This window comes from Haliotis rufescens, unplaced genomic scaffold (genome assembly GCF_023055435.1).
Source record: "Haliotis rufescens isolate VD_foot unplaced genomic scaffold, xgHalRufe1.0.p SCAF_4, whole genome shotgun sequence".
In the NCBI taxonomy this organism is placed as follows: domain Eukaryota; kingdom Metazoa; phylum Mollusca; class Gastropoda; order Lepetellida; family Haliotidae; genus Haliotis; species Haliotis rufescens.
Window position 1 is genome coordinate 20,343,616 of NW_025964112.1, and position 12,401 is coordinate 20,356,016.

General features: G+C 39.2%; 1 protein-coding gene across 2 annotated transcripts in view; it reads left to right on the forward strand.

The window, feature by feature from the left end:
* LOC124132136 (N-acetylglutamate synthase, mitochondrial-like) overlaps positions 1-10,809 on the forward strand; it is a 32,241-nt gene extending 21,432 nt beyond the window's left edge. For both annotated transcript variants that reach the window (XM_046495830.2, XM_046495831.2), the window contains exons 10-15: positions 2,916-3,009; positions 4,104-4,181; positions 4,829-4,910; positions 5,154-5,248; positions 8,279-8,332; positions 9,160-10,809. In XM_046495830.2, coding sequence (XP_046351786.1) covers positions 2,916-3,009; positions 4,104-4,181; positions 4,829-4,910; positions 5,154-5,248; positions 8,279-8,332; positions 9,160-9,295 — 539 coding nt within the window. In that variant the 3' untranslated portion in view covers positions 9,296-10,809. The remainder of the gene's footprint in view (positions 1-2,915; positions 3,010-4,103; positions 4,182-4,828; positions 4,911-5,153; positions 5,249-8,278; positions 8,333-9,159) is intronic.
* The last annotated feature ends 1,592 nt before the right edge of the window (positions 10,810-12,401 follow it).

Consider the following 12,401-nt stretch of genomic DNA (forward strand, 5'->3'; position numbering starts at 1 on the left):
GATTTAGAAGCAATGGTCGTATAAAACAAAACAGATCTATTTAATCGCAACAGTATTCATGTTATTCCCACAAAATCACATAAAGAAAGGAGACATTAGGAAATACATGTGTATTATCATTTTTCGTCAGGATAACAAAATCTTCTCTCCTTGTTACCACCTCCAGGTTCAGCTTAAGACGGGTCCTCCTTTGGTCAAAAGTTTGTTCCCCCTCTAATGAGTGTGTCACGCGTTGCACACGAGTGGCGGACGGGGTGCACACCCGTGTGCAACGCGTTGCACACGGGTCTCACACGCGTGACCAACCCGATGCACACTGGTTGCGTAACGCGTTGCCCATGCGTGTAAGGGGAATGAACTTCTAGGCAGTAGTGTATCTCCATTTACCTATGTCTTGTACCTGTATGTCCATGTACCTATATCTTGTACCTGTATGTCCATGTACCTATATCTTGTACCTGTATGTCCATGTACCTGTCTTGTACCTGTATGTCCATGTACCTATATCTTGTACATGTATGTCCATGTACCTGTCTTGTACCTGTATGTCCATGTACCTATATCTTGTTCCTGTATGTCCATGTACCTATATCTTGTACCTGTATGTCCATGTACCTATATCTTGTACCTGTATGTCCATGTACCTGTCTTGTACCTGTATGTCCATGTACCTATATGTTGTACCTGTATGTCCATGTACCTATATCTTGTACCTGTATGTCCATGTACCTGTCTTGTACCTGTATGTCCATGTACCTATATCTTGTACCTGTATGTCCATGTACCTGTCTTGTACCTGTATGTCCATGTACCTATATCTTGTACCCGTATGTCCATGTACCTGTCTTGTACCTGTATGTCCATGTACCTGTCTTGTACCTGTATGTCCATGTACCTATATCTTGTACCCGTATGTCCATGTACCTGTCTTGTACCTGTATGTCCATGTACCTATATCTTGAACCTGTATGTCCATGTACCTGTCTTGTACCTGTATCTCCATTTACCTTTATCTTGTACCTGTATGTCCATGAAACTATATATTATACCTGTTTCTCCATGTACCTATACCTTGTACCTGCATGTCCATGTACCTATATCTTGTACCTGTATCTCCATGTACCTATATCTTGTACCCGTATGTCCATGTACCTATATCTTGTACCTGTATCTCCATGTTCCTATATCTTGTACCCGTATGTCCATATACCTATATCTTGTACCTGTATGTCCATGTACCTGTCTTGTACCTGTATGTCCATGTACCTGTCTTGTACCTGTATGTCCATGTACCTGTATCTTGTACCTGTATGTCCATGTACCTATTTTGTACCTGTATCTCCATGTATCTGTCTTGTACCTGTATGTCCATGTACCTGTATCTTGTACCTGTATGTCCATGTACCTGTCTTGTACCTGTATGTCCATGTATCTGTATCTTGTACCTGTATGCCCATGTACCTATATATTGTACCTGTATCTCCATGTACCTGTCTTGTACCTGTATGTCCATGTACCTGTCTTGTACCTGTATGTCCATGTACCTGTCTTGTGCCTGTATCTCCATATACCTATCTCTTGTACCTGTATGTCCATGTACCTATATCTTGTACCTGTATGTCCATGTACCTGTCTTGTACCTGTATGTCCATGTACTTGTACCTGTATGTCCATTTTCCTATATCTTAAACCTGTATGTCCATTTTCCTTTTTATTGTACCTGTATGTCCATGTACCTATATCTTGTAACAGTATCTCCATGTACCTATATCTTGTACCCGTATGTCCATGTACCTATATCTTGTACCTGTATCTCCATGTTCCTATATCTTGTACCTGTATGTCCATGTACCTGTATCTTATACCTGTATGTCCATGTACCTATATCTTGTACCTGTATGTCCATGTACCTATATCTTGTACCTGTATCTCCATGTACCTTTATCTTGTACCTGTATATCCATGTACCTATGTCTTGTACCTGTATGTCCATGTACCTATATCTTGTACCTGTATGTCCATGTACCTATACCTTGTACCTGTATGTCCATGTACCTATATATTGTACCTGTATCTCCATGTACCTGTATCTTGTACCTGTATGTCCATGTACCTATATCTTGTACCTGTATGTCCATGTACCTATATCTTGTACCTGTATGTTCATGTACCTGTATCTTGTACCTGTATGTCCATGTACCTATATGTTGTACCTGTATGTCCATGTACCTATATCTTGTACCTGTATGTCCATATACCTGTATCTTGTACCTGTATCTCCATGTACCTATATCTTGTACCTGTATGTCCATGTACCTATATATTATACCTGTTTCTCCATGTACCTATACCTTGTACCTGTATGTCCATGTACCTATATCTTGTACCTGTATGTCCATGTACCTATATCTTGTACCAGTATCTCCATGTACCTATATCTTGTACCCGTATGTCCATGTACCTATATCTTGTACCTGTATGTCCATGTACCTATATCTTGTACCTGTATGTCCATGTACCTTTATCTTGTACCTGTATGTTCATGTACATGTATCTTGTACCTGTATGTCCATGTACCTATATCTTGTACCTGTATGTCCATGTACCTATATCTTGTACCTGTATGTCCATGTACCTATATTTTGTACCTGTATCTCCATGTACCTATATCTTGTACCTTTATGTCCATGTACCTATATCTTTTACCTGTATGTCCATGTACCTATATCTTGTACCTGTATGTCCATGTACCTATATTTTGTACCTGTATGTCCATGTACCTATATCTTGTACCTGTATGTCCAAATTGCCTTCCTTATTTGTTTAACATGGAGTTTATTTATACCAACACAAATGAAACAGAGGTTAGGATGTCGTTAACTGTATGATAATTATATTTGTGTGGCTTGTTTTAGGTTCAGGAACTTTCTTCAAGATCACAGAACCTATCCACAGCTATTCCACCTTGGAGGGTATTGACATCAACAGACTGACACAACTCTTCACTATGTATGTATGTGTGTGCATGTGTAGGTACTTCTGCATATATGCAATATGTATGTACTGCAATGTATATGTTACTATGTAGACCTGTGTACAGAAGACTCCCTCTGTCTCAAACCTGAAGGGACCAACCTTTCAAGATTTTGTGTGATTCAACATACTGAAATAAATTAACATTGATTAAGCATATTTCTTTAATTCTCTATTCTAGCCGTTCTCTTACATAATGTTTAAGCAATGACTGGCCACCATTTTACATGTCTCATAATACTCTCCATTAATCAAAAACTTTACCGAATCATTAAAGACAAATATTAGATGTTTTTGTTCAGACCTCATTTGTATTTATGTGCTTAGTGTCATTGTTGTTGGTGCAGTGTATCAGGGAGTTGAGAAATGTCTGTGCATGTGAAAGATTTATGATGTTCTAATTGAGTTTCAAGACAAAAGTACATATTATAAAATATTTTAGTGACTAGATATGTGTACAAATACAATTCTTTTGAGAAGAGATGTTTGTGATGGAAGGTTTAGTTTGCCATAGGCAAGACATTTGAGATTGAGGGATCCCCTTTTTGTCACCACAAACAAGCTAGTCATGAGGCAGTGGAAATCTGACCCCAAGAATTCTGAAAGTATTTCTCCTGTGGCAATTCCTTGGCAGAAGAGGACGTAAGTACCCCATGCTCATAAGTATTGCATTTGTACATATATCTAGTCACTAAAATATTAGTGAAATGATGAAAACTAGACCTTCCTTCGTGCACGAAGTTTTGTGCGCCGACTATTGATCATCAACCAGTTGTCTGCCCCAAACTTGGATATTTGCAGGCTGTTCTGATATGGTTCCCAAATAATGGCGTGTGTGGAATAGAACACAGTGTTCACAGTTTTGGAGATCATAATAATATTACCATACTCGTCATAAGCGCCCCCTACCAGCTTCAGGACCGTCTGTAAGTCATCTTTGTGAGCGCACCTCCTAAGACCGAAACTTTACATTACAGTCCATATTTTCTTTTGTATATTACAGACTTATTACTGATCTTTTACAGAAAGAGTTTCGTCAAATTGTCAATAAATCTGCTCTCCTCTTTCAGATCGTTTAGGAAACCATTAATAGTAGACTACTTCAAGTCTATTGAGGGACAACTTCATGCTGTGTACTTGTCAGAAAGGTGATGAAAGTTCATACATTTCTTTCATTTAGTTTTCTGAAAGACAAAGAACTGACACATCATTTATCTGAAAACAATTATTATTTTTGAAAGCTGTTGGCTATGAGGTGTTCCCCGTTTAGTGGTAAAGCATGAGTGATACATGTCAGAAGGTGAATAAATATTTTTTCTGATTGGTACATGTGATCTTGATAAAATACTATGTATCTCGCCATGGAGGGAAATAAATTTCTCTATCAGGTGAATAAATCCCTTATACCCCGTTATGAAGAAAACAGGCTGAACGTAGATTCCTGAGTGGGAGAATAAATCCCTTAAACTTCCATTCAAAACAAAAGCTGCATGCTTTTTCTGAGTCAGTGAAAGTCACGTGACATAGCAAAAGTTAACCTCAGCTCAGCTCGAACAGCTGTTTTCTGTCAATTTTGAATTTGTTTTAATTCTTTTACAATGTCATATTAAAATATGTCAGTAAGATACAATTGTTTGAGCAGTATCACTCGGGGTGCATTGGGTTTTAGGCATCCCTCGTTAGGTTTTATACCACTGCCTCCTGTCATAAGCGTTCGCAAACATCAATATTAAAATGTTTCAAACTGAAAGTAAGCCCTAAAAGTTGGTAAATAATCCACACCTGTCTGTTACAGCTACAATGCAGCAGCCGTGGTCCTGAAAGATGATATGGACGTACCCTATCTCTGCAAGTTTGTTGTGTCCGTCAAAGCCCAGGTGAAAAACTCAACCCTAGTCCTGATTTATCTCTTGATTTTGATCACAAATTATTGCGGCTTTATTTATTTTACAAGTCTGTCATAAAAGTGGAAAGACTCTGATTTCCATGACCCTATGGTAATATTTGATTACATACAAGCCTCCATTATTAAATTGTACTGTTTTTGGTTGTAAAGTACAACTCTTTTGAATTAATCTTAAGTATGTAGGTTAATTTTAGTGGCTTGCATCTTCCTACAGGGAGAGGGCACTGGTGAGATGCTGTGGGAGACACTGAAGCGAGATCACCAACAGCTCTACTGGCGGTCCAGGGGAGACAACCCAATCAATTCCTGGTGAGCTAGTTGTGGAAGGGCTTTTGTGAGGAAATTGTATAATGTTTAGAAGCAGTGTTTGGAATAGCCAACTGCCAGTTATCCAATGACCTGTAAGTTTGTCAACAAACTCTTCATCGTTTAATCACATATACAGTCTAGAAATAATAAGAAGCAATTTGCTTTTAATGTTTGAGTTATATGGCAGCTTGGGTTGTATACTCCCCAGGGTGCTGAGAATGAAATTTGAGTGCACACTGACCACGGTAAAAAAATACTGGGGTAATAATGATATAGTACTATGAGCATTCACTTGGCAAATGGGGTCCGGTGCATTCCTGAAGTCAAACCCTTCAACAAATTCCCCTGCTTACACTGAGTGAGTGAGTATGGTTTTACGCCGCTTTTAGCAATATTCCAGCAATATCACGGCGGGGGACACCAGAAATGGGCTTCACACATTGTACCCATGTCGGGAATCGAACCCGGGTCTTCGGCGTGACGAGCGAACGCTTTAACCACTAGGCTACCCGACCGCCCCCCCTGCTTACAAGAGCCACACACTGTATGTATACATAATCACTGTCGACCCGTGAACATCCGGGTTTTCAGCAACCCATGCTTGTCATAAGACTAACGACTAACAGGATTGGGTGGTCAGGCACGCTGACTTGATTTGATGCCTGTCATCGTATCCCAATTGTGTGGATCAATACTCATGATGCCAAACACTGGATTGTCTGGTCCAGACATTATTATTTACAGACCGCTATTATATAGCTTGAACATTGCTGAGTGCGGCCTAAAGCAAGAACATTATCCTCTGTCAAGTATAAGAGGAGGACATTTTCAAGAGTTGTGGTATGATTGAAACTCAATACACCTTACATATAACAAATATTCACATGAACATTTTTTTATTACGTTAAATGGAAATCTTTATTATTCAAACACTGCAAGCATATGAAGTTGCAAATATTTATATGAGAGTTTGAAGAGTATACTTGAATTCCTAATGTACAGTGATCCCTCGCTATTGCACTCTTCGATAAAGCGCTACCTCGGTTACTACGCGCGGTAACGCATGGCTCCCAAAATTTATGTACACTTTTATTACTGAGAGTTTTACACAGACATAATTGTATTGTTGTTCGTTGTTCATTTGCACATTGTTCAACTAGTTAACTTTTCACACTATACATCCTTTGATCTTAGAAGCGCATGCATGCAATAAAAGAGAACCACAAGCGAAGTTTATATTCTTAATTAGTGGGCAATCCAATTTAAGGCTAAACTGTCACACACATGTTGCTGTATATTCATATAGATGTGACAGTAGAAAAGGCTGGTTCAATTAACTGTTGAAGGCCAGACCAATTTGTAGCTCATCTGAACTGAATGTTACCTATAGCGACATGCTGTGCAGAGTCTTGTCCCTTAGTTGTGACAGGATCTGCTCATAATGGGTTTGTATCCAAGATTCATGTTGAGTACCGTCTTTGGTTAGTGAGCACCCTAGCTGCATTGTCTAGGGTTTCACCAAAGTGATCAACATACATGGCCTCCCCAAATAAGCTGACTCTTAAGTCTTTAAACTGTTCACAGCAGTGTAGAGTATAGTTCACAGCAGTGTAGAGTATAGTTCACAGCAGTGTAGAGTATAGTTCACAGCAGTGTAGAGTATAGTTCACAGCAATGTAGAGTATAGTTGACAGCAGTGTAGAGTATAGTTCACAGCAGTGTAGAGTATAGTTCACAGCAGTGTAGAGTATAGTTCACAGCAGTAGAGTATAGTTCACAGCAGTGTAGAGTATAGTTCACTCACAATTATTCCTTATTTGAAAAAAAACCTATTGAGGTAGGATACATACCTTAAAGTGTCCAAACTTTGTTATTAGATTATCCCTAAAACTAGAGCAACAATATTTCTAATAATGATATTTTAGAATGAAAAAGGGCATACAAGGGTAAATTGTCAGCCTGTATGGTGAGGCTGTAATCAATGTGAAAACACTATGAAGGTTTGAACCTGTTTTTATCCCCCCGGCATATAATGTGGGGGAATATAGCAATCAGCCAGTCTGTCTGTCCGTCCGTCTATCTGTCCGTAATCATTCCTTTTCCGGGGCAGAACTCGAAAACCATTCAGTGTATTTGATCGAAACTCGGCAAATCTATCAGTCACATACTGAAGTGGTGCCTTTTGCTATTTATGAATTTTAGAAATTTTTAGTTTTTACGTTTCCATGGCAACAGGTTGGACTTAGGTTCTATGAGGGTGGTGTTCATTTCCGGAGCGTAACTCAAAAACTGTTGAATACTTTCTAACAAAACTTTGTATGTCTACCAGGCACATACTGAACTGGTGCCTTTTGATATTTAGCACTTTTAGAAATCTTTATTTTTTATGTTTCCATGGCAACAAGTTGGATTTAAGTTTTAATATAGGATGGGTTCACTTATGGATTATAACAGATAAACTGTTAAATACTTGCATGCCAAACATTGCATGTCTATATATAAAGCACATACTGAACTGGTGCCATTTGATATTAAGGAGTTTTAGAAATGTTTATTTTAGAATTTCCATTGCAGCTATTTTGACATGGGCTAAGAGAAATGTTGGGTCAGTTACATGGTTTGGGACCATAACTTGTTAAAATGGGCGGGGGGTATAGATGACTTCGTTGACTATACACTTGTTTAGTCATTGTTTCCTGTAATTTGTCATTTGTTTGCATAAAAAAAACCCAGCAGTAACACACTTGTTTTACTTTCCATTTCATATGGATGCAACCATGGTGGATCTTTTGTGGGTAAACAATGTATGCTTCTTCAAGAACATTCAACTCTTGACTCATTATATACAGGATTGCACATTTACTTGTGGTTACTTTACAGACAGCTGCCAGGGGGGGGGGGGGGGGGGGGGGAGGGGGGGGGATATGTCATCTTTCTGATGACTCTTGTTTATATAAGACATTAGGACCTGGCAAGCAATTTTATCGATTCTCAATTGAAGGATGTTGTCTCTACATATTCTGTCTGCAGGTACTTCAGGAGAAGTGAGGGAAGTTGGAGCAACAGAGATTGGACAGTGTTTTGGTGAGAATACGACCGGTTCATTGTCATAAGCGGTTGTCATAATCATTTGTTACATAAGTCATTGTCTGGTCCAGTGCTACTTACTGTCCTGGTTGATATTTTGTGTATATATGCACTAGGGCTGGGACGGGTAACTCGGGTATCCGGGTCAGGAAGGTACTGAGTTGGCCCCGGGTACCCACAGGACTACCCGGACCCGTGGTTAGTCATGTGATATATTGTTTAATCACAAAAATTATCTAGAACTCTATGGTTACACTACAAATCAGTAATGTTCGCATTTGTCATAATGTCACCCATTTCTTCTGATTTTTCATATGTTTGAATAAAGATATAACTTAATTCAACTTCAGTGTATGAATGACCAGATTGTTTAATACATGTATCTAAATACGATTTGCCAGGACTATGCTAAAAATGTTTCCAATTAGACATTTTGAAACATCTTCGGAGACCTACAGTGGGTATTCGGGTAGGGTCTGGTAATAGGGGGTTGGGTACCCAGGTAGTAAATTTGGACTTGTCCCAGCCCCAATATGCACATATAATTATACCTGTCACTAAGGTTGGAAAGGACCATGGGTGGTCCAGTCATCTAAGGCATTGTAATTTGCTGTGCAGAGTTGCACACCTTATGGGTTTCAAATCCCGAATTATGTTTCTTGGTTTGTCAGAACTATACCCATGCTTGTGGGTTTTACCAAAGTGGTAAATGTCTAAGATTTGCAACACTTCAGTCTTTACTCCAACATCAAACTTGCATGCTGTGATATATCCAAAATGGTGTTCACTCACTCCCTAAAATGAGTAATTTTCAATATTTCCAGGTACGGCATCCATCAGCCTAGCCTGTCGTCCAAACTGATAGATTCAGCAATCTCTAAGCCACAGTCCTTTGAGCCTTCTATTGAAGTGAAAAACGAAACAAAACTGTCACAAACAAATGTTTCAACAGTACTTTGAAAATTTGGACTTCAACATGTGGCAGACAAAGAGGAACATTACACACTTCTATGACGGGATATTAATATCTTATGAGAAAGTAGGACAAGATACAGACATGTTGACATCAGTTGTCTTCTGGTCATCCCAAGAAAAATGTTCTACACTGACTTGACCTGGAAACTTCCTTGTGCTGTGAATAGTAGTTAAACACAGTTAATTTAAAGGGAGATAACTTGGTGTACCTTGGAGATAGTTTTCAATAGTCTGGATTGTTTGAGTGTTTATGTTTTATGCAATGGTGTCACATTGTCTCAGATTGTCACATTGGAGCACCTTTAGAATATAGCACCATGTGGGGAGGATCTCTGACATGTCACAAAGAAACTTGTTGGACCTTCGGATTGTCAGCTGGACAGCTAACCTGCTGAGCTACGGCCACTGTTAAACTAAGTGCAAATTTACCTAGCCATCCCAAAGAACCCTTTGGAAATTTGTACTGAATTCTAATTGATAGTTTTACAGAGTGACATAGGGCCTCATTTGAGTCAGTGTGATGAATCCCAGTGAATCCCTGTCCTGACAATCGCTGTTCAGAACCTGCACTGAGATGTTGAGGACTTGGGTCATTGGGTAACCCGTTTGTGCCCGGCCTGTCCGGTTTGAGGATCAAATGCTTTTTCTGTTGAAGTGTTCATTATGTAATGTGGAACATTCAGCTTGAAGTTTTGTATTAAAAGCTTCAAGACCAATGTGTAATAATCTTCTATATGTATGAATTTTGTTATTATATGCATAAACCCCAGGAATTATGACAGAGTTTATGCAGAATGCAGAATTTGAATATTCTTAAATATTTTGTGAACCACTGGTCATTGTTTTAATCCAACGTTTAATTATAATTCTTGATTTGTCTGCACCGTTTTATGTTCCTGGGTTTGACCAAAGGGGTCACTATGTCAGTAATGATAACATGCATAACTCATGTTTTTTCCATCCCTGTCAACAAATTTTATGATATGTGAGCTACAGAGCCTTGTATTAATTTAGTTCATGTGTTTGCATAATTTGGCATTGTTTTCTGTCCTTAGACCTGTCTGTGATATTGATTTTTCACTTTGTATTTGTGAAGTGTGTGATTGACAGTACTTATCTGCATGCTGTAGTGCTTAATGTGCCATTCAAGTTTGAAATTGTCACCTTGACAAGTTTCTAGATTATGATTTTATCAATTTCTTTCCCAAACCATGTGAGTCATCAAATTGCTTGATTTTCAGGAGATTTGATAGGAACATATAGATTATTATGGGTTACTTACAAGTCTGAATTAAGTTGAAATGTCTCTGGCCTCAGATGAATCACAAGTGCTAAAATACCTAAAAATCTGTGGCATACACCTTAGGTAATCACTTTGTCAACATTCCTGTTGCATTTAACTGATATTTCAAATGTGTTATTTTGATACACTTTCATCAGCCTCTCGGCTGTGCAATTAATTACTGTACCACTATTCAGAATAAAGTAGTTTGACTATGCTACTCTTGTTGTTTGTGACACTGAGGAGGTTCCAGGGAGGAGTTGTTTGTGACAGAGGGGGGTCCAGGGAGGAGTTGTTTGTGACACTGAGGAGGTTCCAGGGATGAGTTGTTTGTGACACAGGGGGGTTCCAGGGAGGAGTTGTTTGTGACACTGAGGAGGTTCCAGGAAGGAGTTGTTTGTGACACTGAGGAGGTTCCAGGAAGGAGTTGTTTGTGACAGAGGGGGGTCCAGGGAGGAGTTGTTTGTGACACTGAGGAGGTTCCAGGAAGGAGTTGTTTGTGACAGAGGGGGGTCCAGGGAGGAGTTGTTTGCGACACTGGGGGGTTCCAGGAAGGAGTTGTTTGTGACACTGAGGAGGTTCCAGGAAGGAACTGTTTGGGACACTGGGGGGTTCCAGGGAGGAGTTGTTTGTGACACAGGGGGGTTAAAGCTCATCGCCTATCCCTCCCAATTGGATAAACATTTGAAACAGACAAGACTTTCCATATCCGATTCTATATAGACATTCCAGAACTTTCGTTCGTCCAGTTTTCAAATGTTGAATAGAAGTCTGGAATAGAAGTCGCCAGTTTGAAAGTAGTGCCGTAAAGCTACAGAAAGCTGTTTCCTGATTGGCTAATGTCGACTTCTGGTTAATCATTTCATTGGACGGTCAGAATTCGCGAGAGGTCGTTCTGACGTGAATCGTAATGGGATGGGGCAGCGAGAACTAAGATCTGATTTTAATGAGATTGGTAGTTTTAATTGAAACAATAACTGGTTTTGCAGCTGTAGCTGAAAAATATTTAATACTCCACACAAATTCCTTTGTATCGAGATTACATATATATTCAACTACAGCTACCATTCGTGACCAACTCGTGTTATTCCGGGACAAGCCTTCTTGCAGGTTACGGAAAGGGGCGAGTGGTGACGAATGCTACAGCTACAAAACCAGATATTTCTTTATCTAAAACTTTGAGCCTGACTTGTTTTAAAACGAAAACACCTGTCAACAATCGGTTTTTGTGGCAGACAATTTCTTTTTTCCAACAGTCTGAAGCATAATTATTTGATTTCAAGACAACTGAGTTTTTTTCGATAAAATCAAAGGCCTTTCCAGAATATCAAATTGTTGGTCCCTGAGCCAATTTGGATTGTGGCCACTAATGATAACACTTGAATTTCTTCAAGAGGTTCGAATCCGAGTTTCATATTGTCCAGCACCGACCTGTACCTAGGTAAAATTTACCTAAAAGTTCGTTCGACTTATCAGGGTAAGTTTTAACTTTTTGCAATTATTGTTAACTGATTCCTCATAATTGGCTATTATTGTTCCATATAGACTTCCATTATACTTTTCATAAATGACGATTAAAATCTTGGTGGAAAAACAAACTGCTTTCTGAATCAACAGCAAATAGAATTGCACCCGTTGTTACCACCAGTGAACGTGTTGAGAACTGAACAGATCAGCAATACGTCAAACTCCAGTGGCGCAGATCGAGGGGCCCAGCTGTTGCAGAATGCACCGTTCTTAACACTTCAGGTATAAAGTTGGATTGTGATCAATTTTGATCGAGTGCAGATACATTGATATCACGTACAA